We start from the raw sequence: 24,796 nt of genomic DNA, 5'->3' as shown, positions 1-24,796 counted from the left end.
AGCTTTGGGTTTAAAAAGCCTGAAAATTTTAGGCAAAAGATGAGACAGCCTGAAAGAAGGAACAGGGCAGATTTAAAGCTGTTACAATATGTATTGATCTTCTTGCTGTGTGATTGCAGGAAGGGTGTGTATCTTTGGAGGAATGAGAAAAGTTGGAGGAACCATTAATCAGAGCAGTTTGAATAAAATGGAGAGATAACAAAATGTGACGGAGAAAGAGGCTGCACTTTTTTTAAACGTTAGCTGTGACTCAGTTGGTAGTGCTCTCACCTCTGGGTCAGAAGGTTTTAAGTTTGTGTCCCACTCCAGACACCTTAGCACAAAATCTAGGCTGACACACCAGTGCAGCGCTGAGGGAGTGCTGCACTGTCAGACATGCTATCTTTCAGACCCTGTCTGCTCTCTCAAGTGGGCATAAAAGTTCCTATGGCACTATTTGGAAGAAGAGCAGGGGAGGTCTGTCTCCCTGGTGTCCTGGCTAATATGTATCCCTCAAAGAACATAAAGGCAGGTTTTCTGTTCATTATTGTTGGATCTTACTGTGTTGTAAATTGGCTATGAAGCGCTTATTGAACCCTGTTTGTGAAAGGTTCTATATAAATGCAAGTTCTTTCTTTCGCTTTTTTTTTAAAACATTCATTCTGTGAGGCGGGCATTGCTGGAAAGGCCAGCGTTTATTGCCCATCCCTCGCTGCCCTTAAGATGAAGAGCTGTAACTGGTCATTTGGATCATGATATCAGTTTCTTAACCCCATTAGCTCAAACCTCATTTCTAACAAATGTGCATTTTTTTTAAAAAGAGGATAAAGTTCAGGCAAAGATCGTTTGGTGAGTAACATTCATTCAAGACTCCAGTAACATAATTTGCCCAAAAGCAAACAAGCTCAAGGAGCATTTGAACAGCATTGTGATTTTTAACGGACAGGAGTTATACTCACATAGGCTCCCACGATATTGAACCGGGCAAACACAAAGATCAGGCTGATGAAGATGGATGAGCTGAGCATTCCAAACGCACAGACCAGCGGGTCGGCCCGGGAGCTTTTAGTGCGGTACCATCTTGTCGCTGCAACACCCACAATCAGTCCGAGGAACCCAGTGACACAAGTAATTGCTCCAAAGATCAAACTGCAAGAGATTGAGAAATGGTTAACCCACATCCAACATCAGTAACGTGTTAATCAAAATTCACTCCAGATGTGGCAATTCCCCAGAATTCAATTTCATCTGAACTGAAAAAAATATTATTGTCCACGTTCACGTCAGACTGCATGTGGTACTAGTGAGAAACTAGTTAATCAAGAGATAAATAAGGTTTACTAATGACTGACGTAGATACGTTGCAGAATCTCCTCGTCAGCATAGGATTTCAATGTGGGACTTACTTAAGATCCAACAGGGGACCTCAACTCCTAACTGTGCCACTGGTGAATAAGTGTGGCCTGTAACAATCAGTCTCTCAGTCCTGCCTCGCGAGCCTCTAAGTGAGTGGCCCTCTTCAATGGGAACTTTACCTGTCTCTGCCACTGCAGGGCTCCACAGTGCAGGGCTCGATGTTCTTCTGTACAACCTCCGCACGGAACAGGTACAACGGGATCCACATCCCCAGGACACCAGTGGCAAAGGACACGGAGGCCGAGGCCAGAGTGGAGAACACAAAGCTCGGACTGTGAAGGATGGAACAGGAGAACATTAGAAATGAAATTGTGGTGACAGTTTTCCATTTGCAGGATTGAATCCAAATCAGGAACACGCTTGCATTTATATAGCACCTCCGTCAACCTCAGTGTCCCAAAAGCACTTTACATTCAATTAAGTACTTTTGAAGTGTGTTGTAATGTAGGACACAAGGCAGCCAATTTGCCTGCAGCAAACTCCCACAAACAGCATTGAGTTAATGACCAGATAATCTGTTTTAATGATGTTGGTTGAGAGATAAATATTGGCCAGGAAATCAAGGATAACGCCCCTGCCATTCTTTGGAACAGTGTATTGGAATTTTTTATGTCCACTGAGATGGCAAACGGAGCTGTACATCTAATTTGGAAGACAGCACCTCTGACAATGTAGCATTCCTTCAGTACTGACCCCCTGACAGTGCAACGCTTCCTCAGTACTGACCCTCTGACATTGCAGCACTCCCTCAGTACTGACCCTCTGACAGTGCAGCGCTCCCTCAGTACTGACCCTCTGACAGTGCAGCACTGACTCTCTGGCAGTTCCACACTCCTACAGTACTGACCCTCTGACAGTGCAGCACTCCCTCAGTACTAACCTTCGAGGTTTCATTCCCAGTTTGTGCTCATACCAACTGGAATAGTATTTAACTTGCTAGGCCTTGCCTCAGTATCCCTGAGGTTCGAGCTGGCAGGGTTGGGGTGTGTTGTGGGATGAGAAATAAACAAAAATAGGTTTCTTGCTCCTGGAAAGCACATGATCAGGACCTGATGTGATGCCCCACATTGTCAAATAGCCTGCCAACACTTGCTGGACTACTGCCTAGGACGCGAATAACAACGTGCTTTGCATGTATCTATAACAGGGGAGTGGATGATCCTTAAACCAGTTAGGCTAGCAGGTCAGAGAGAGTGGTTTGGGTTTAATACTGGGGGCAATGGCACTCCTTAAACTACTCCCAGCGACAATCAGAGTCCTTCACAAGAGGAGAGGAGAAACAGGACAAAAACTGAATGTAGAAGTTGCTGTGTGTTACCTTTTTAATGGGTGTGAGGAGAGATTTAAAAAAACCAAATACACCACGGTGGATTCCAATTAAGGATAAATGCTGTAGTCTTACTGATTACTTTAATACCATTTACTGGTGACTGCTGCTAAGCTATAATCAGAGCCGTGAGCATTTATAGGTGGCCTGGTGCAGTCAGATATTGTAGACAATTGTTTTTGCAGTAAATACACAAAAAAAATGTATCTTCGATTAAGCTGCTTAGACCCTGTAAAGTCAGAAGGACCAGACCCTGGGTGCAGCTCCCACTGTCTCAGCCCAAGGACAGTCACACATGGAACACAGGAACAACACAGCCAGTCAGACTGGGCCTGACCTGTTGTGACTGTTCAAAATCAGGTGCAAAACTGGAAGGTTCATGCAACCACTGTTCATACAAATACAGCCTGGAGATGTACATTGTGTGAGAGTGACCAAGCAGGGGTGGGGGAATGATGAAGAGGCAGGGGAGTGACAGGGGCAGGGAGTGAGGGGGAGATGGGGGTGTGAGGGGGAAATGGGGGAGTGAGGGGCAGGGGAGTGAGGGAGAGGGAAGTGGCAGGGAGAGGGGGGAGGGGTGGTGGAGTGAGGGGGAGATGGGGGAGTGACACATGTTGGGGAGTGAGGTGGTGGGGGAATGATGTGGAGATGGGGGAGTGACACAAGTTGGAGAGTGAGGTGGTGGGGGAGTGACAGAGGCGGGAGTGAGGGGAGACGGGATGGGGGAGTGAAGGGGGATTGGGGGGGTGATGGGTGGAGTGATGGAGTGAAGGGGGGTGCGGAGGTTCAGTCACAGTCTCCTAGCACTCTATGTATGAATAATGCCCAGTGACTCTTCTGGACCTCCACACAGAAGACAAAAGCCATTGTGTAAGGGACCACAGCAGTGACCTGCAGTCCACCATTCACAGGAACAGGTTCCAGGAGCCATTCAAATATACCTCGGTATCCACACTCTCTTTCAGGGTTGGAACTGGGTGCTCATCCAATTCTCACACAAGTACAATGTCTTACATCTTAATCACGGCCTTCATATCTTTGCACCATGATGTACTGGCTCGGAGCTGCACCATATGTTGTTCTGCTGCTCCCCTCTTTGGTTCTGGTACGAGTAGGATGATGAGGGTCCCTGCCGCAAAGCCCATGGCTGGAGTCACCTGTTTGTGAGGACAGAAAAATTTCAATTTAAACGAGAGGCAGGAACAGCCAAAGAGCAAGCAGGAGGAGATAGGATTAAGTTTAGAATGCACTGGGCCAGCATACTTAGCAACCCTCACACCCTCTAACTCTGTGGGACTGACTCCTGCCGTTACTTCCATGACTCATAGGAGCTTGTAACACCGGTGAACACTCAGGAGGTCACAGTGCTGACATCAGGCTGCAGCATCTATAGAGACACAGCCTAGCACTTGACTTTACTCTGCCTTTAATGAAGCGCTAATACTGCTTTTGAGGCACTAAGGGCCTCCTACTGAAATCTGTTCAAAAGAAGAAACTTAAGTTGGTTGTCAGGGGTATAACATGCTGTGTGGGAGGGTTTGTACTTTCCAAGGGGGAGATTATTGTTTACCATAATTGGGAGAGGAAGATCAACCATCCTTAAAGAACCTACCACCCAGGACTGGTCTCTCATTACCTTTAACAGGTACTTATAGTTTAGTATTTACAGTACCACAGGCAGATATGAGAAAAGGCTTGCATTCTTAGAGTGCCTTTCATATCCTTAGGACATTCCAAAGTACTTTACAGCCAATTAAATACTTTTTGAAGTGTAGTCACTGCTGTAATGTAGGAAACACAGCAGGCAATTTGTGCATGGCAAGGTGCCATAAACTGTATGAGATATCAACATCCTGGGGGTTACCACTGACCAGAAACTGAACTAGACTAGCCACATAAATCCTGTGGCTACAGGAGCAGGTCAGAGGTTATGAATCCTGCAGTGAGTAACTCACTTCTTGACTCCCCAAAACCTGGCCACCATCTACAAGGCATCCACCACTTCTAACATTCACTCCCTCCACCACCGACACAGAGCAGCAACATGTACTATTTACAAGATGCACTGCAGGAACTCACCGAGGCTCCAAACCCACGACCACTACCATCTAGAAGGACAAGATCAGCAGATAGATGGGAACACCACCCCCTGGAAGTTCCCCTCCAAACCACTCACCATCCTGACTTGGAAACATATCACTGTTCCTTCACTGTCACTGGGTCAAAATCCTTGAACTCTCTTCCTAACAGCACTGTGGGTGTACCTACACCACAGGGACTGCAGTGATTTATACGGCAATAAAAATGTTGGTCTAGCCAGTGACGCCCATGTCCCGTGACAGAATAAAAAATAGATAAAGGACCAGATAAACTGCTTCAGTGATACTGCTTGAGGTGTAAACATGCGATTTTCCGATCCATTACTCGAGTGAACCCGACAGACTATCTGTTCTGTTGTATGGGGTCTGGCTGTTGACGTTAATGGTACAGCTCTTAGGGCATCACAGAGCAGCTCAATTGTGCACCCTGCCTTTCTGAAATCATTATTCTTCATTGGTGAGTCTATGTGGTGAATAGCTATGGGGTATTTAACAGTGTGGGTGGTGGTCGTCATATCCACAGCCCTTCTTAATTTCACCTTAGATCTCTCTCTCTCTCTCTGTCTGACTGCAGCATAGACAATCAGACAGCGATTGAGAGCGAGACCCACTACAGATATTTTCACCTCTCTAGCTCAGCGAGGGGATAGGGAGCTACTCCAGTCAATTGGTCTGCCACAAAGATATTTTCCACGCCCGAGACGAGATAAGGCCACACAGACTGGGGAGATTCACACGCTCCCATAGTCAAAAATGGGCCTTTCTATGTAGATTTCACATTTTAGAAGGAGCTCCCCTATCATTACCCAGAAAGTAGAAATAAAGGCACATTTCCACAATGATATATCTCCATCTCCAGCTCAACCTACATTCCAGCAATATAGGTAACAGCAAGCGCACAGAGCACAGAGCAAGAATATGTCCCAAATTCAAAATGAGATACTGCACAGATGAAAATCGGGAAAAGGTTATAGAAAAAGGGGTAAACTCTCACCCGCAGTGCCCAGTGCCAGTCTCCAGACGCCTGTGTCACGCAGGATCCAAGAATGTACCCAAGTCCACTGTGAGCAAGGGGACAGAGAGCATTATTACAGCAAAAACCTTAAATCCTCAGGCTGCATCACTTTAGAACATAGGGGAGTGGGAGCCTCATTCACTGGGGATATGGGTAGAATTCCCAACCCTCCTGGAATAAACGGAAGTTTCTGGGATTCCTCCCCTGAGGACTGCCTCCAACAACGGAGGAGATCAGTGATTTAAATACCCAGCTACAGCGCACCCTGCCTCCCTAGCACCCACCTACCACACCTTCCGACCTGGTGACATTATCATCACAGGGAGCTGCGGCAGCATGCAGTACAATCGGAAGAGCTGCCAATCAGGAGGAGCTTGGCATTTTGGAGGTCATGTCATCTGCGAGGATTGTACATTCGCTTGGGATTGGGAGGAGGACCCTCTGTGAAACAGGGGTCTCTGAATTGGGGGGTTAATTTTGACAATCTGGAGGGAGCAGGCAGATTGGCTTTCTAGCCAATTCCCGAATTTAGAAATAAAATGGTGGCATGGGTAAAAGTGAGCGTGATGCTGTCACATTGTCGCAAGAACCCAGCTGGTTCATCAATGCCGTAGCCCAGTCTGGCATCAGTGTAGTGCCAGTGTCAGACGCATCGTGGCTGAATCTTAACTGCTCTCTGACCTCACAAGGTAATGGAGATGGTGGCATGGTGGTAATGTCACTGAGCTAGTAACCTAGAGGCCCAGGCTAATGTTCTGGGGACAAGGGTTCAAATCCCACCATGGCAGCTGGTGAAATTTTAATTCAAGTAATACAATGAAATGTGGAATATGAAGCTAGACATCAGTAATGGTGACCATGAAACTATCAGTGACTGTTGTAAAAATCCATCTGGTTCACTGTATGTCCTTTAGGGAAGGAAATCTGCCATAGTTACCTGGTCTGCCGTATATGTGACTCCAACCCACAGCTTAACTGCCCCCTGAAATGCCCTAGCAAGCCGCAGCTCTGGGGCAATTAGGGATGAGCAACAAATGCTGGTCTTGCCAGCAACACTCACATCCCTCAAAATAATAAAGGAAAAGATTCTCAGATGTAAAAGTCTTCTACACGCGCTTTCAGCACATGGAATAGATGAGATTCAACAAGGATTCACTACCACTTTCTCAAGGGCATCTGGGGATGAGCAATAAGTGATGCCCATGTGTCATGAATTAATTTTGAAAGCACAGAGCTTTATCCATTTGCAAGCACTAATGTTAACCGAGAAGGCTGAGACATGCATTGATACCTTCCTAGTGGAATGGCAAAGTAGAAGAAGGACAGCATACAGGTCCTGGTGTCTTTGGAAAACATGTCAGCAATGATGGTGGGAGCGATTGTGGAGTAACTGGCCTCACCAAAACCGACCAAAGCTCTTGAAATGAGAAACAGCCAAAAGTTCTGTGGGGTAAGCAAAAGGCACATTAACATGAAGGCGATGCAGTCATCAAATATTTTCTCATATTCAAATCAAAACAATGCAAATTTCAGTCTAATTGTTGCTGGAATGTTCCCCAGCGTCTGCCAAACCAGAGTTCCAGCATTCCAGCTCCACAGAGGACAGAAGTTACTAATGATCACGTCTCTTCTTAAGGTTTCCAGTTTATTCACTATTTGCTGTACCAAAGATGGGATTACCAAGCAGCGAGGTTGCAGAGTTGTCTGGAGTAATTTGGGCCATTTTTCAATGTTAAGCTGCTGTGGTAATGCAAGTTGTCATAACTAAAGAGCACTTGCTACTCTTGTAAAGTGGGGATGGGTGGCTGCTTTTTAGTGAAGTTAATGAATTGACTTATACAGCCTTGAAGACACGGCACTATTTGTCCACTCTCTCTTCAGTACTGTGTGAAGTTACTCACTTGCTACCTTTCTTTCCAACTGGTCTACTTTCCAATTCCAATTGATCTGCTTGTTCTGCATGAGGTTGTGCCATCAGCAGAGAATGAGGTTACTCAATGAAGCTTTCCACCAAGTCATTGATTAAAGACTAGAAACAGTCTGGAGGTCTGCCTAATAATGGACCCCCTTCAATAAGGAGGCAAATGGCCAGTCTTCTGACAGAGTTTGACAATCCAACTCCAGCTTCATGGACAATCTTGAAGCACTGATGATCCAGATGCTGCCAGAGACACTCGACAGACTCTCATCTCCAATCTGCAGGTGCTCTTATTTCGCATTTAATAAGGAGCGGGGAGCACAGTCAATCCAACATGCCCTGAGGTCGGTATAGCTGCAGGATGCTACCCTGAGGTCTATGCAAAATCTGTGTAGGGAGCCAACAGCCCATGCACTCACTTAAAACCTACCTCTATGACCAAGCTTTTGGTCACCTGTCCTAATGTCCTTTTGTGATTCGATGTCACATTTTATCTGATAATGCGCCTGTGAAGTGCCCTGGGACATTTTACTATATTAAAGGTGCTGTATAAATGCAAGTTGTTGTTGTAAGGCTGGAATACCATGGAGAAGGAGCTATGTTTCATTTGTATAGAGCCTTTGTCAAGCCCCGCCTGGAGTATCGTGTTCTGTTTTGGACACCACACCTCAGGATGGATATATTAGTAAAGGAGAGGGTGCAGCGCAGATTCACCTGAATGATATTGGGGATTAAAGGATTAAATTATGAGGACAGGTTGCATCAATTATGTTTGCATACCCTTAAGTAAAGAAGATTGAGGGTGATCAAATGAAAACTGTTTAAAATGTTAAAAGAGTTTGATATGTAAATACTGAGAAACTATTTCCTCTGCTAAGGGAATCCAGAACAAGGGGCCTTAATCTTAAAAATAGGGATAGGCCATCCACGATTGAAAGCAGGAAGCAATATTTCACTCAAAGTCTAGTAAACATCTTGAACTCTCTCCCCCAAAAGGCTGTGGATGTTGGAGGTCAATTGAAATCTTCACGATTTGAATCAACAAGATTTTTGTTTGGTAGGGAGTGAAGGTGGATAAATAGGTTTGGGATACAGATCAGACATCTTCTTATAGAATGGCAGAACAGCTTTGAGGGGCAGAATGGCCTCCTCCTGTTTCTATGAATTATCCATCCTCCTCACTGGGTTTAGCCAAGACTCTTCAGCAGAACCCATGATCATCACCTCCTTTAAGAGAATACAATTAGTGGGCTAAACTCATACCGTCTAGTTCTGCTTACATTTAGATCAAACCAGGAATTGGAAATACTTTTGCACAAGTCGTACGTTTTTGTGCCAATTTCTCTTGCAGAGTACTTTTGTTCCATGTCCTAAGCTCTTGGTATCCCTGGCCTGGTTTTTGATGGACTTCTGAGTTTTAGAATTTAGATTTCCTGGTAGCTGGATAACCTGGGGCTAGCTCAGGAGAAATTGTTTCCACCGAGTAAAAAGGGAACAGGTTTTAGATAACTAGCAAAAGAACTAGAGATGAAACATACAAAAACAACATATACAGATAATCGGGAATGAAAGGCTGGTGGAAGCAGTGTTAACTTCAACAGAAGTTAACTTTCAAAAAGGAAAGTTTTGCAGGGCTATGGGGAAATAGCAAAGGAGAGGGACTAATTGAGTAGCTCTTTTGAAGAGCCAGCACAGGCATGATGATCTGAAAGGCCCCCATCTGTGCTGGATGATTTGACCATAGCAGCCAGGGGATTAATTATGGATGGGCCATAAATGCTGGCCTAGCCAGTGACGCCCACATCCCATAAATGGATAAAAAAAAGCAGCCAAGAGATTAATTTAGTTGTGAGATTCAGTTTATTATTAAAAGGATGACAAAACCAACCAACGGGCTTAATCCCTACATCAATAACAAACATTTCTCTGGTGTGTTCAGATCCCCACAGATGACGTTAACCTATAATTAGATTCATTTGGCTAGATCTTCATGTTTCAGGAGCACTCCTGCTTATATAATTTTGACCTAAGGAAGAGGCTATGGGTAAAACAGTCTTTTAAAGGGGAAACTGTCCTTGTTGGAAGTACGGGTGGGTGGGGGAGGCTCATCTTCATTGCAAGTTGTGTGTACATAGTGACAATTTTTGATGCGACATGATGACATATTTCAACCCAAACTGTACCTTTATGCAGTTTAGTGAAATGTTTGTCAAACACCCTTTAATGGTGATGATAGCATCAGTTAAGTATCGAACCTTCAGAATTTGGGGCTGAGGATACAATAGGTTCCATTTTGGTCCTAGCATAAAGTCTAACACTTAATGACAAACCATCCAGCCACAGTCAGACAATTGAGTTTGCTTACTAGTGTAGAACTGTGACTTTAATCAGCTTCTGGTGCTTTCTCCAATTAAAGGATGAGTGAAAGACCATTCAGCCCAATAATTCTATCCCTTTATGATGAGAGGATGAGTAAATTGGGCTTGTATTCTCTGGAGTTTAGAAGAATGAGAGGCAATCCCAGTGAAACATAAGATTCTGAAGGGGTTTGATAGGGCAGACGCTGAGAGATTGTTTCTGCTATTCAGGGTGTCTAAAACACAGGGGCACAGTCTCAGGATAAGGGGGTGATCATTTAGGACTGAGGTGAGGGGAAATTTCTTCACTCAAAGGATTGTGAGTCTTTGGAATTCTCTACCCCAGAAGGTTGTGGATGCTCCATTGTTGAATATATTTAAGGCTAGGATAGACAGATTTTTGATCTCTCAGAAGTAAGGGATATGTGGAGCGGGTGGGAAAGTGCAGTTGAAGCCCGAGATCAGTCATGATGGTATGAATGGTGGAGCAGGCTCAATGGGCCATATGCTCTACTCCTGCTCCTATTTCTTATGTTCTTATGGTTTATGAATAAACACATTGGGGGAATTAAAATGGCTGCCAAAAATATTGGGGGAGTTTGGCGAAAATTCCATTTGTACATCTATCTGGAGTTTCTACTGGTCTAGTGCCAGAGTTACACCAGCCAATCAATCCATGGGGAATAACACAGAGTGAGTTAGTTGCGAAGCACTGAGTGACTCAACTGACACAAACCACAATAACAGTATTACAACAACAACTTGCATTTATACGGTACCTTTAACATAGTTAAGTAAAAAACCTTTCAAGGCGCTTCACAGAAGCATTATCAGATAACATTTGACACCAAGTCACATCAAAGATAAAATGACCAAAAGCTTGGCCAAAGAGGTAGGCTTTAAGAAGAAACTTACAGGAGGAAAGCAAGGTAGAGAAGCAGAGAGGTTTAGGAAGGGAATTCCCAAGCTTACGGCCTAGGCAACTGAAGGTACAGCCACAATGATGGAGCGATTGAAATCAGGGATGATCAATAGGTCAGAACTGGAGGAACACTGATATCACAGAGAATTGTAGGATTGGAAGTGAACACAGAGATAGAGAGAGGCAAGGCCATGGAGAGGCTTAAAAACAAGAATGAGAATTTTAAAATCAAAGCATTTGTGGACAGAGAGGTCAGCGAGCAGAGGGATGAATATTGACTAACATCACACTGTATTCAAGATGTAAAACGCAATGCAGTCAGTAGCAACAACCTGGATTAACCTGTACGATTCTTGTAAGGGTTAGGTTCACAAAGCAGGAATGAGTTTCCCTTTCTACATGTTTGGACTGGATGGCAAATGTCAGATGCCAAGATTCAGACACTAGATCACACGATTTGAAGTGAAGTATGTTTGAGTATTATTTAGTCATTGCCTCAGGGGCCAGAGCAGCCAGCACACATTAAATACTGATGGTCCTGCCTGACCCATAACCAGTCAGGAGCAGCAACACTGCACAAGTTCAGCTTGACAGCAAGGTGATTTGAAATTAAGACAACATCCTAGACAAAGGAAAAATTCATATATTCAGTTCTATCCTGATTCAGAACGCTGTCTGATTTTATATTAAGAAGCAATTTGGCAAAATGCCATAAATATTTGAAAGATTTCAGGAACAAAATGGAAATTTGAAGCTTGCATGGCTGTCTTCCAAGAAAGGATGGGTTTATGATTTATTTAGGACCGGACTCATCATTTAACGTATACACCATATGATTAAAATAAAGGAGACACTCAGGTTGAAGGGAAACCTTATGCAACTTAAAAGGTTTAATATTCAGATTGGTAATTTGATATTGTTTCCAGGATGAAGAACTTGTTATGTGGATAGATTGGAAAAGTTGGGACTATTCTCCTTGGAGAAGAGAAGGTGGAGAGCAGATTTGATAACAGTATTCAAAATCATGAGGGGTCTGGACAGAGTAGATAGGGAGAAATTGTTCCCATTGGTGGAAGGATCGAGAATCAGAGGACGCCAATTTAAGTTGAATGGCAAAAAAAATGGAGCCATGAGGAGAAATGTTTTTATGCAGTGAGTGGTTAGAACCTGGAATGTACTGACAGAATGTGGTGGAGGCAGGTTCAATTGTGATTTTCAAAAGAGAATTGGATCATTATCTGAGGAGAAAATATTTGCAACGCTAAAGGCAGGAAATGGGACTAGCTGATTTGCACTTGCAGAGAGCTGGTACAGACATGACAGGCCAAATGGCCTCCTTCTGGGCTGTAACCCTTCTATGATAAGGAACATTATTTGATTCCTCCCTCTACATCTACAGGTAGGTGATGCCTGCTACTATAGGACATTCCAAATACTAGAACCATTCTCAATGAGCCCTCCAAAAATCCCAGGACACTTCACAATGGGTTTTGCTAAAACTCTTCACAGGAGCACACATTCCAACTCATTGCAGCATATGCTGATATTTGTTGCTGCCAACGTATCCTCTTCCCCAGAAGGTATCAAGTCATACACACGGAGATCAGTCAGAACCGGGGTTCTGTGCACTTATTTACCCCCCATTTATTTAACGGACAGGTAAATCGCAGGCTGGCGAACACAGAAATCTCTGAATAATGTATCATCTTCCTCAGCGCTAATGGCCACCAAGCTATTTGACCACGGGCACCGGGCTAGCACAGTTTATTCAGGCCTCTCTCCTCCCCTGAAATCCAGGCCTGTGTACTCACTGGCCCATGAGGGAATCTGGGTTGATTGCTCCCTTCTCTTCTCTTGCCACATAGACAACCAGAATCTTTAAACTTGCTGAGTCACATAACGACTAACTGAGCCATTGAGGGAGTGTGTTGTTAGCCTGTGGAATTCTCTCCGCAGTGAGCAGTGGAGACTGGGTCATCAAATATATTCAGGGCTGTTAGATTTTTACTGACAAGGAAGCTGGGGTTATGGAGAGCAGACAGGAATGTGAAGTTAAGGCAATAATCAGATCAGTTATGATCGTATTGAATGGCAGGGTAGACTTGGGGGGCCGTATGGCCTACTCTGCTCCCATTTCTTGTGATCTTATGTAACATGGAGCAATTCGCATTGAGGCCAACAGAAATCCTGACCTGAGAATGTTGGAAAAGGGTGTCTAGTAGGATCCCTGCTCATTTCTTCTTCGACATTTCATCAGTGTCAGCTGTGGCTCAGTATAACATTCTCACCTCAGAGTCCAAAGCTTATGCATTCATGTCCCACTCAAAAAACTTGGGCAATACTTCTAGGCTGATGTTTCAGTGCAGCACTGAAACCAGTATCACCAAAACAGGTTATCTACTCATTATCACATTGCTGTTTGTAGGAGCTTTCTGTGCACAATTTGACTCCTGCGTTTCCTACATTACAACAGTGACTACGCTTCAAAAATCCTTCATTGCCTGTAAAGAACTTTGGGATGTTGAGAAAGGTGCTATATAAATGCAAGTCTTTCTTAACAATGTTCTTCTACTGGTCAGCCCTAAAGAGAATGTGAGGTGAGAGTGGGATTTAGTCACTGCGGGCCTATACATAGCTTGAAGGCAAAGCTTTCAGTGGGGGTTTCTAACTTACCCAGATTGTCATGGATTCTCCTGGAATTAAAGATGAATCTCCCAAACCCTGCTGCGAGCAAACCCAGGAAAGAAATCCTCTGGACAATGAAAACAATACGAGAGGGGAGAAAAATACTATTTGACTAACAGTCAAGATCCAAATGACGTAGTGATTTATTCACATGGGAAGCTGAGGGGATTTGATAGGGTAGATACCAGGAGGATATTTCCACTTGTGGAAGAGACTAGAACCAGGGGACACAGTTTAAGAATAAGGGGTCTGCTGTTTATAACAGAGATGAGGGGCATTCTCTTCCCCTTCCCCAGAAAGCAGTTGATGCTGGGTCATTGAATTTATTCAAGGCTGAGTTAGGCAGATGTTTTAGAGACAAGGGAGTCAAGGGTTATGGTGGGCAGACAGCAAAGTGGAGTTGAGACCACAATCAGATCAACCATCTTATTGGATGATCGAGCAAGCTCGAAGGACTGAATGGCCTACTCCTTCTTCTAAGTCCTTAGTACCTATGCTGTATATTTTTGTATATCTTGGCTCTATGCAGAGATGACACTAGTTTCTATGTGTGTAACAAGTTTTATTTACAGTGCTTTAAAATGTCTGCTCCATGCTACAGCTCTGACTTCCAGCTCTTTTTACAGTTTGTTTACTTTTCCCTGAGCCCAAACCCACGCTTAAACCAATCAAGCACAGTGAGCATCAATAGTGAGCAGACTCAAATAATCAAACACAGAACAATTGAACATGACAACGGACATGTCGGGTGGCCAAAGGCAGGAGCATTGGGGTGGAGCTAGTCGGGAGTGAGAGGTCATATGCGGAAACCTCCAGGAAAATGTTCAACCAGAGTTACAAACTCCTTAAAGAATATAAGAACAGGAATAGGCCATTCAGTACTTTGAGCCTGCTCTGCCATTTAGATCACCTCTATACCTGCAGTAGCTCCACATTCCTTGATGCCCTTACATATAGCAAGTGGATTCATAGTATGTGTGCTGGGGAGCAAGAAGACAGGGGATCAAGGCGCACTATTATTACCCAGAATCGAGAAACTTGCTTGGAGACCAATGTACAGTGCTGTTCCAACCGGCTCATTTGGACAGAGGGCTGGAGTAAATCAGGAGTCTCACAACCATGCAGTATAGAGTTGAAAACCCTCTCATCCTGAAGACACACACAGTGAGTGTGGGAATGCATCAAATCACAACAGAAACTGACTCCAGCATTCCATCCCTGAGGAAATGAGTGTCTCCTTCTTTTGTGTGGGGATGTTATAATCCTGTATTCTGTTTATTGAGACGTTCTGGGTGGCTTGTGATATATTAAAGAAAGGAGGAGCTCATCATTAACTCCCTTTTCAAGATTCAAACACAACATTCTTCAAGTGCAGGAAAGCCTTGTTGATGTCTGAAAATCATTTCAAAGCTCAAAGCCTTTCCAATTTGCGCCTTATATCTTTAATGACAATCCAAAGGGAGACAGAGATTTGTGATATTGTGACTGATAGCTTAAGTCTTCAGCCCCTCCTCTCCTACTTCTCCACCCCCACTCAACCTTCTACTTGATCATCCCACTTCCTGTGCAATTAGTTAACCCTCTTCAGGCTGAGGCACTTCATCTCCAGCAGACTGCCTGCCAACAGATACAATCACTCCATCAGCATTTTTGTGGTTTGCTTAAAAAAATGATTTGTAACAGTTTGTGGTTTAGTTCAAATATACGCAGATTGAAGCAAGCTTTTCTTTTCAGGAAATCATAGTTTGAAAATTTATAGGTGGAGAACAAAGGGAATCGCATTTCTCATTCCTGCTTTGAGGAACATCACAGACTGAGTTACTTACACTGGGGTCGGTTTTGACTATTGGAAGACTTGACCAAGGGAGCAGTCTGATTGGCCACTCTTTCCTGTGGCAAAGAAGCACCTGCCATTTTGAGTCCTCTACCTCACTTAAATCTCCTGCTCCTCCAAGCACATAGTTTGACTCCTGTGAAAGTAGGTGTATACTGCCCAGGAAGCAAGCTGTCCAGACCTAAAGTGGCGGTTGGAATCCCATTCAGGACTGTGGTTTCCATATTGGAAAGGAGTTGATTGCATGAATCAGGCATGGTGTTTGACACCCAACAGTAGGCCCCTTTCAAAATGGAGCTGGCTGCATCATCAGTGACTCCATTTTGACACGTTTCCCGCTCCATGAATGTCAGGGGGAGGTAATGAAAACTGACCCCAATGGATCAAAGGGCAGTGACTTTGGCTACATGGTTACACACAGCAGCATTCTCTGCACAGCACGATCCCACAAACATCAATGGAATGAATGAGCAAGTTAATCTCTTTTTGACAGTGTGACTTGAGGGAGGAAAGTTGGCTGGGACGTGCAACAGTTGCAATAGCCATCTGAGCCAACATCTTATCCAAAAGACGGCACCTCTGACAGCGCAGCACTCCCTCAGTACTGTACTGAAGTGTCAGCCTTTATTATGTGCTCCAATTTCCGGAGTTTGAACTCACAACCTTCTGACTCAAGTGAAGAATACGGTCAAAATCTATACTCTGTTAAAAAATAGAAATTTCTAAAGGGGGCAGTGTTTTTTGTTGCTGGAGTACAGATATGTGCGCAGTAACATAATCACTGAGTCGGGGAAGCATAGATGTTATGTTTCTGCAGTGACTCCCCCAACTGAAAATGCATGAGTGTGTAGCCAAAGGAGGGCAAGAGCTGGAATATCAGTGATGGCCTCCCTCCCATAGACAAATAATCAAGGCTCACCAACAGATAATGGATGCTGGGCCAAGGTAATTGAAAGCTGGGACCCGCAGGGCAAGGAGTCAATACCAGAACAGTGGGTGAGACCTAGGTGAGGGGGAGTAAAAAGGGAATTTACCAGCTCTGCAGGAAGTGACTTCCTAATCCAATACAAAATGGCCCGTCCTCAAACTGGGTATCGCACCATTAGCACTCTAACTCACCGGCTTGGTGATGAAGGAGCTGATAAGGGTAACAGCTGACCAGAAAAATATCCCACAGCTCAAGATGAACTTCCTGTTGAAGCGGTCGCCAAGGAAACCAAAGATTGGAGTGGCCACCATGAAACTGCAGATGAAAACTTGGAGAGAAAAAGAGAAATTAAAAGATGTTAACATAGAAGTTTCGCTCAGTTAATGCAGTAAATATTGAACATGAACAGGCTCAAAACTCCATACTAATTTTTGATCTTTGTAGCACCCGGTAATATATCGAATTTGCTATAAATGTCATACAATTTCTTATTTGGGCATCACCATTGGGTGACACAATCACGCCTCTGACTATGCACTTCAGTCACTGGCAGGCTTTTGTTCCGCTAATGATCCCCATACCTACTTCCCTACAACAGCATCACTAATGTTAAACCAAGGCCCTGGCTACCTTCTCAGGTGGATAAGAAACATCCCAAAACAGTATCTGAAGAAAAGCCCGGGTGTTCTCCCCAGTGTCCTGGCCAATATTTATCCTACAACTAACATCACTAAGACCAATCGGTTATAATACCTCATCCAAAAAGACAGCACCTCTGACAGCGTAGCACACCTTCAGTTAGGGTTGCCAACCCTCCAGGATTGGCCTGGAGTCTCCAGGAATTGAAGGTCAATCTCCAGGACACTACTGTGTGCAACACTGAAGGAAAATCATCGGGACATTAAAAAAGATTTTTTCGTTATTTTCTTTGAACATTTCTCTTCACCGGGTATAAAAATATTGAAAATGAGGAAAATAAGCTGTTTGGCTGACAAACATCGTCCAATTGGTAATGAACCTTTTTGCCTTCTGATTGTTGTAGGAGGGCAGTGTGTCACAAGGATGGTGTTGGTCAACTAATGGCTGGAATGCAGGGTCAAGTCATGTGATGAAACCTCCAGGAATACATTTAATCACGGTTGACAACCCTACCTTCAATGCTGCATTGAAGTGCTAGCTTAGGGTCTGTGTCCAAGTCTCTGAAATGGGACTTGAACCCACAAGCTTCTGGCTCAGAGGCGAGACTGCTACCCATTGAGCTATAACTGATACCAAACAAGTCCAATCACCCTCTGTAGCAGTTCAGTGGTGATACAGGCCCCTGTCACCGCCTCATTATCTGACAAATTCCACCCACTCAGGTGGAAAATGATGATAAGAGGACAATCGGGGGTATCAATCCTCAAGGGGTTAAACCAATCACTGTCCAAATTTACTTTCAGGAGGAATGTTGCAGATTGATTTCAACTGGAGTTAATGATTTTTCACTTTATGCTCCCTGGGGATTTGTATCCCAGAATGAGATTCTGCTGAAACAGCCAAGTTATCCCAAAAAATAAAATAACTTCATTTGGTGGTTTGAAGCTGTAAATCCCAAATGAACAAGATCAATGAAACAGTAGGCAGGGCCAATACTTTGTGAATTAACATTTGCGTCGCCTCAACAGTGTGTGTGTGTGTGTGTGTGTGTGTGTGTGTGTGTGTGTGTGTGTGTGTGTGTGTGTGTGTGTGTGTGTGTGTGTGTGTGTGTGTGTGTATGTGTGTGACTGTGCCATTACTCAATGAGCTGCAGTGGGTGACTTAAAAGTCCTCAGCCTGACTATAAAATAGTTTAAAGGTTCTAAAAATAAAGGGCAGATTTTCTGACCCCTCACATACAAAACCACAGAAGAGAATGATAATTCTTTGTAATGGATCAATTTTGTTTTTTCACTAACAACACAATTTACAAAAGCTATTAAAGCTTCCCACTGAGCTACAGTGAAGTAAATCCTCGAATGGGTGCGTAGACCTCACGGCGATTGCCAGTTTGACTTCCATGGTTAGATTACAGTAGCTTGTCATTCAACCTAAAGAAATCTCTAAAAATGGAATAAACTCAGCCCCTGATCTCCACGAGGGCACTGTGTAATGAGTATGTTCCAATACAGAAGCACATCTCATTTATAACACTGAAAATACTTCCAGCTCATGACTCTACTTGAGTTCCCCAATGTGTTATTGCTTTACTGTGGGCAGCTTCTTATTCTCTATAATAGAGGCACAGGAGCTCATAATCCCAGTTGATATTCCACTGCAAAGAGAGGGAATGCATCCCAGTTACAGAGCAGCTATTATCCTGTACAGCATACCCTCTGACTTATTAGTTTTGTTGACAATATTCGAGAGAAAAAAAATTAATTTATATAGCATCTATCATGACCTCAGGATGCCCTAATGAAGTAATTTGGCAGTGTTGCACTGCTATAATGTGGGAAACATGCCAGCAATTTGGGCACAGCAAGCTCCCATAAACAGCTGCGAGATAAATGATAAACGGTCATCTGTTTAATTCAGTGCTGTTGCTTGAGAGTGAAAAGATTTGCCAAGATACTGGAGAACTCCCCTGCCCTTCTTCAAAATAGTGTCATGGGCTCATTTATGTGAGAGGATGGAGGGGCCTCAGTTCAGCTTTTTGTCTGAAAGACAGCATCTCCAACAGTGCGGCACTCCCTCAGTACTGCACTAGATTGTCAGTACAGATCATGTGCTCAAGTCTCTGGAGTGGAACTCGCAACCAAAGCGTCTGAAGCAACCCGGCCATCATATCATTTAAAAGTAAATTTGATCATTTTTTTGGAAAAAGAACAATATAAATAGATGGGGGGATTGAGCAAAATTGCAGTATTAGAGAAGATAGCTCCAACTGAAGAGCTAACATTAACATAAAGGAAATCTTACTGAATGACCTTGCCCTTATAGCACTGTAGGTGATTGCAAGTAAACCTAGGAACAGGAGGAGGCCATTTAGCCCTAAGACCTTGTTTTATATCATGGCTGATCTGCACCTTTCTGCTTGGTTCTGTAGCCCTTAATATGGTTCTGAAACCTTTAATACCCAGGGAAGAAGGTGGAGTACAGCTAATGTCATTGGTCTAGTAATCCAGAGGTCCAGGCTAATGCTCTGGAGATATGGGTTCGAATCCAACCATGTCAATTGAAATTTAATTAATAAATCTGGAATGTAAAGCTAGTCTCAGTAATGGTGATCATAAAACTATCATTGATTGTTGTAAAAACACTTCTGTTTCATTAATGTCCATTAGAGAAGGAAATCTGCTGTCCTTACCTGGTCTGGCCAACATGTGACTTCAGATCCACAGCATAGTGGTTAACTCTTAACCACCCTCTGAAACAGCCTAGCAAGCCATTCAGCTCAAGGGCAATTAGGGATGGGCAACATGCCCACATCCCATGAAAGAGTAAAGAAAACATCCTCTCACCTAACAAAACTCTATTGAGTTCTGAAATTTTCATTTGACCTACCCCCAGCCTCAACAACTTTGTTTTGGTCGGGGGGGGGGGTGGTGGCGTTGTGGGGTGGTGGAATTGGGTGAGTCCTGATGGAGTGAAGATTTCCAGATTTCCTTTGTGTAATGAAATGTTTCTAGACATCAGCCCTGAGTGGCCTGGCTTTAATTTTAAGCAGATGGCCCCTTGCTCTCGACTCTCCCACCTACCCAATCAAATCCATTAATCATTAATCATAAAGACTTCAATTCGATCACTCATTCATCTTCTCTATCAGAGAGGATGCAAGTCGAGAGAAGACCAGGCACTCCATATAGAATGGAGGCCTGTAAATCTACAGGACTCTATTTAAATCCAGCACTTGTTATGCGCTGAATGGAACTGATGGTAACTCTGTTACCTAATAACATTCCCTTAAACTCTTACTGAAAGATCCAGAATGTAGGGAGAGGGCAACAGCATGAAGTACTGGATCTGATACTCCCAGGTGTGGAGTGGAATGAAGGCTATCTGAAAGGGAGGAAGGGCTGACGTAGTGGTAGCAAATTGACTGCCTTTAACCAACCTGAAACCTAAACATTCCGAGATCACATGTCCAGTCATCAGCTACCTACTGACAAGTAGATTCATTGCTACGTGATGCTGGGAACATTAAATTCAAAATTAAAACAAAAAGGATATGGTTGGGGTGATGGGCTAGGAAGCATGTACGTGGTACACGGTGCAGGGTACGTGATGTTTGATTCTGGTATGTTCATGAGCGATACAGCCTTGAACCATTAACCATCCATTATTCTGTACACAGCATAACTGGAAGAGAGTTGAAGGGAGCGATCTGTTATAGCACGATAAAGAAATGTTTCTTTAAATACATCAGTTAAATGATCAGATCCTGCTCCCGATGTAGAACGAGGCAGCGATATTGGTGGAAAACAGGAAGCACACTCTGTAACTTTCGCCGAGGTTTCCTTCCCATGTTTACTCTGTGTGGCATTCCAGAACAGTTTACAGGAAGGTAACAAGATTAACAGCAGACACCACTGAATAAAGTCTGGCTGTTACCGTGGTGTCGTGCCTATTTGCTAACGCTTAGTAATAATCGAAATGTGATTGTACAGCCATTTTACCCCTCGTTAGAGAATCTGTGGGGTTGCACAATGCCCAGGACTCATCAGTCTGTCCCCTATACAGACACAGGCTGTTTGTATCTTGGTTACTGCAAACTAGGTGCATAGGTAATTTCCTAGAATGGTACCAGGGGTGAGGGACTTCAGTCACATGGAGAGACAGGAGAAGCTGGATTGTTCTGCCTAGATCAGAAAGGGTTAAAAGGAGACTTAATCAAGATGTTCAAGATGATGATGAGGGGTTTAGATGAAGTGGAGGGAAACTGTTTCCACCACGGGGGTCCTGCCAGCTGGCAACCTCACATTGCCTTCTTTCAGGAATGCCCACTGCTTCAAGTGCCACTCAGGCACTTAACTGGGCAGCGGTGGGCCTCTCTGGGATCAAGGACCCTAGGGGGGCAAGTCCAGCCCTCGCATTGCTTGGTAGCGCCAGCAGGGAGGCAGTGACTGCTGCTGGTAATGTACCTACCCGAGGTCCAGGATCGCTGAGGGACCCAGGCCAAGGTGAGTGATGCCAGGAAGGGGGAGCTGCAGGGAGATGGGGGTCACAGGGAGGGCAGTCAGTTTCAGGCAGGGGAGGCTCTCAGAGGGCCCCCCCTTTCCCAATACCAGGTCCCTTGTTTAAAAGTATCGAGAGCGAGTCCCCCACCCACCGCTAGTTGAATACCTGTGGGGATGGGATGAGGTCCTTATGTGGGCATTAATTGCCCATTAGGGACATCAAATGGTGATTGGGCAGGAAGGCAGTCCACGAACCTTCCTGCCTCAGACTCAATCGGGGCATAAGTGGGAAGTAGGGTCCCCACTTGCTACTCTCCTGCCCAATTAAATGTCCCAGCCACCAAACATACCACAGGGGAGGGATTAAATTCTGCCATAAATTTTTAGTTTGGAATGCACAGCCTGAAAGGGTTACGTAAGCAGATTCAATAATAACTTCCAAAAGGGAATTTAATAAGTAATTGAAAATGAATAAATTGCAGGGATTTAGTGAAAGGGCAGAGGGAGTGGGACTAATTGGATAATTCCTTCAAACGGTCAGTACAGGTACAATGGGCCATATGGCTTCCTTCCATAATGTATGATTCTATTTTGTAAACCTAGGGCAATGGTCCAGTCCCAAAGTATGGAACACTATAGAAGTGTTTACAAGATGGGGAATAGAGTAGTCAGGTTTGGTGTGTCTGAATTAAAGGACTGGAGATTGGATAACAGAGTTTAAACAGCCATTGCTATAATGCAAAGGTATTTTTCCAAATGTGTAAAGACATATAGTGATTGAGCCAGAGGGGGAGTGTGAGGAGGTTGGGCCATGAAGGCTCTTGACCCTTGCCCTGGTCCTTCTGAGGTCAGCCAACATGCTTTGGAGGGCCTACTGCTTCCAGGTTGGGCCTGTGAGTGTGCGAGGCTGTCAGCTCAGCTTACAGACTAGGTGTTGCCCAGTTCCAAAGTTCCTGACTTGCTCCCCTTTACTTCAGTGTCAGAGCCAAATTTTGAGTTGGCCACCAACCCACCACCACCCCAAACCCCGCCCAGGTTACCTTGGCCCTGTTGCTGAACACACACTGTGAGGGTCACAGACTCTCAAACACAGCACCCTCTGAGAAACCTGTAACCCGGCCAAGTTGAAACAGTTGTACGCCTCCGATTTCTGCTCCCCTACAAAGTAATAAGGGTTCTTTTTAAACAAATGGTTACATGATGATTTAATTTTATTGTGACTTCGGGCTGCTAATTTTGAAATTAAAACAAAACGCCCAACAAAGCGATTATAATTTAATTGGTTAGCAATTTACTGTAATCCCATTGTCCCAGTGTCAGCACACCCGCCTTCAAGTTCAAAGCTTGTTGGTTCAAGTTCCACTCCAGAGACATCGGCACACAATCTAGGCTGACTCTACTTAGGGAGTGCTGCACTGTCGGAGGTGCCATCTTTCAGGCAAGACATTAAATTGGTCTGCCCTCTCAAAAGTAAAAGATCCCATAACACTATTACAACCATGTGAAGTAGGAACACTCGGCCCCTTGAGCCTGCTCCGCCATTCAATAAGATCATGACTGATCTGAATGTAACCTCAAACCCACATTCATGCCTACCCCCGATAACCTTTCACCTCCATGTTAATCAAGAATCTATCTAGCTCTGCCTTAAAAATATTCAGTCTCTGCTTCCACTGCCTTTTGAGGAAGTGAGTTCTAAAGACTTACAACCCTCTGAGAGAAAAAAATTCTTCTTATCTCTGCCTTGAATGAGTGACCCTTTATTTTTATACAGTGACCCCTAGTTCTAGATTCTTCCATGAGGAAACATCCTCTCCACATCCACCCTGTCAAGACCCCTCAGGATCTTATGTTTCAATCAAGTTGCCCCTTACTCTTCTAAACTCCAGTGGATACAAGCCTAGCCTGTCCTGTCTAACCTTTTTGAAGAAGAGCAGGGGAGTTCTCTGCTGTGTCCTAACAATATTTACCCCTCAACATATAATCACAAAAAACAATAACAGATGATCTGTTCATTTATCTCACTGTTGTTTATGGGAGCTTGCTGTGCACAAATTGGCTGTCACATTTTGTACATTACAACAGTATACTTCAATGGTACACTTCAACAGTATACTTCACAGCCTGTGAAGCAGTTTGAGACATCAGAGGGGGAGTTGAAATGTGCTGTATACCTCACAGCACTGCTATGCCAATGCTCAATGTGTGGGAAAACTCACCTGAAGCATTTCATTAAAGCAGCTCGCACATTGTGAGCCCCTGTTGGTAATTTGACAGCTGCACCACTTCTAAAGGCAGTTTGGTGCTCCTTCGTTGCAGTGATTTATTAATAGGTGGCTGTGACCTGCTCTCTGCACTGCTGGTTGCTGCATCAATGAGAACCAGCTTCCCAACGTTATTTATTCTGGTTCCATAGCCCTCGCGGTCAGGAACAATTTGGTTTTGGTGACTGCGGTGAAGAAACTCGATGTTCCTTTCAAACCAATGGCTTCAGTAGCATCAACGATGTCATCAGCCAACCCTGAGGACATTCCCGACGGGGAGCGTAAGGGTGCGGGTGGGAGAAAGGGGGAATCACACAAGTGCTAAATTTATCAAACTTGCTTACGAGCAATTCCTTCCCAGTCCAGGCCAACTATCAGCTGTGTTTCAGGAAGTCTAAATCCCCATGGTCTATAGGTGGAGGATGTAGCCATTATTCCCAATGAAATGCCAGGCATTTTCTGAAGACAAATAACATCCTTTTTTACTGGAATGTGTCGGCTGTGTGTCAAAAAAATACTAAATGTGAAACATTAGGTGTACTATCATCGTTAATCTATCATCAGTATTCTGTGAATGTGTTTGGACTGCCACATTGATTGCAACAGTACTTTTTGTTTTAGGGAGAGATGGGCCTCATGTGTAAATTGCCTCAACTGCCACCTGGTGACCTCTTACCTCCCCTTTATGTTGTCTCCAGAGTTTGGTGCAAGATGGGACATCTTGATGGGTCATTTCTTACCACAAGACACAACATAGGCTTCAGAAAGTTTACTCTCCCATTTTCTCTCCACTCAGCCTGCTCCTAGTCCTGCCATTCAGGACTGGAGTCACCTGATGTCAGCCCAAAGGTGGCTCTCCTCTTGGCCCAATGCAGCGGAGATTAGGAATTCAGGAAAATGCCCACTCCCTTCTT

At 44.3% G+C, this 24,796-nt stretch overlaps 1 protein-coding gene across 2 annotated transcripts in view; it reads right to left on the bottom strand.

Annotated features, from left to right (window-relative positions):
• Nucleotides 1–24,796, bottom strand: part of LOC121283140 (protein spinster homolog 2-like) — a 113,057-nt gene that overhangs the window by 37,306 nt on the left and 50,955 nt on the right. For both annotated transcript variants that reach the window (XM_041197295.1, XM_041197294.1), the window contains exons 3-8: nt 16,672–16,808; nt 7,128–7,279; nt 5,816–5,882; nt 3,737–3,879; nt 1,515–1,667; nt 939–1,128 (exon numbers count right to left, since the gene is read on the bottom strand). In XM_041197295.1, the coding sequence (XP_041053229.1) occupies nt 939–1,128; nt 1,515–1,667; nt 3,737–3,879; nt 5,816–5,882; nt 7,128–7,279; nt 16,672–16,808 (842 nt within the window). The remainder of the gene's footprint in view (nt 1–938; nt 1,129–1,514; nt 1,668–3,736; nt 3,880–5,815; nt 5,883–7,127; nt 7,280–16,671; nt 16,809–24,796) is intronic.

Source organism: Carcharodon carcharias, chromosome 10 (genome assembly GCF_017639515.1).
Source record: "Carcharodon carcharias isolate sCarCar2 chromosome 10, sCarCar2.pri, whole genome shotgun sequence".
NCBI lineage: Eukaryota > Metazoa > Chordata > Chondrichthyes > Lamniformes > Lamnidae > Carcharodon > Carcharodon carcharias.
Note: the sequence above shows the minus strand (reverse complement) of the source record. Positions and strands in the feature narration are given on the sequence as shown.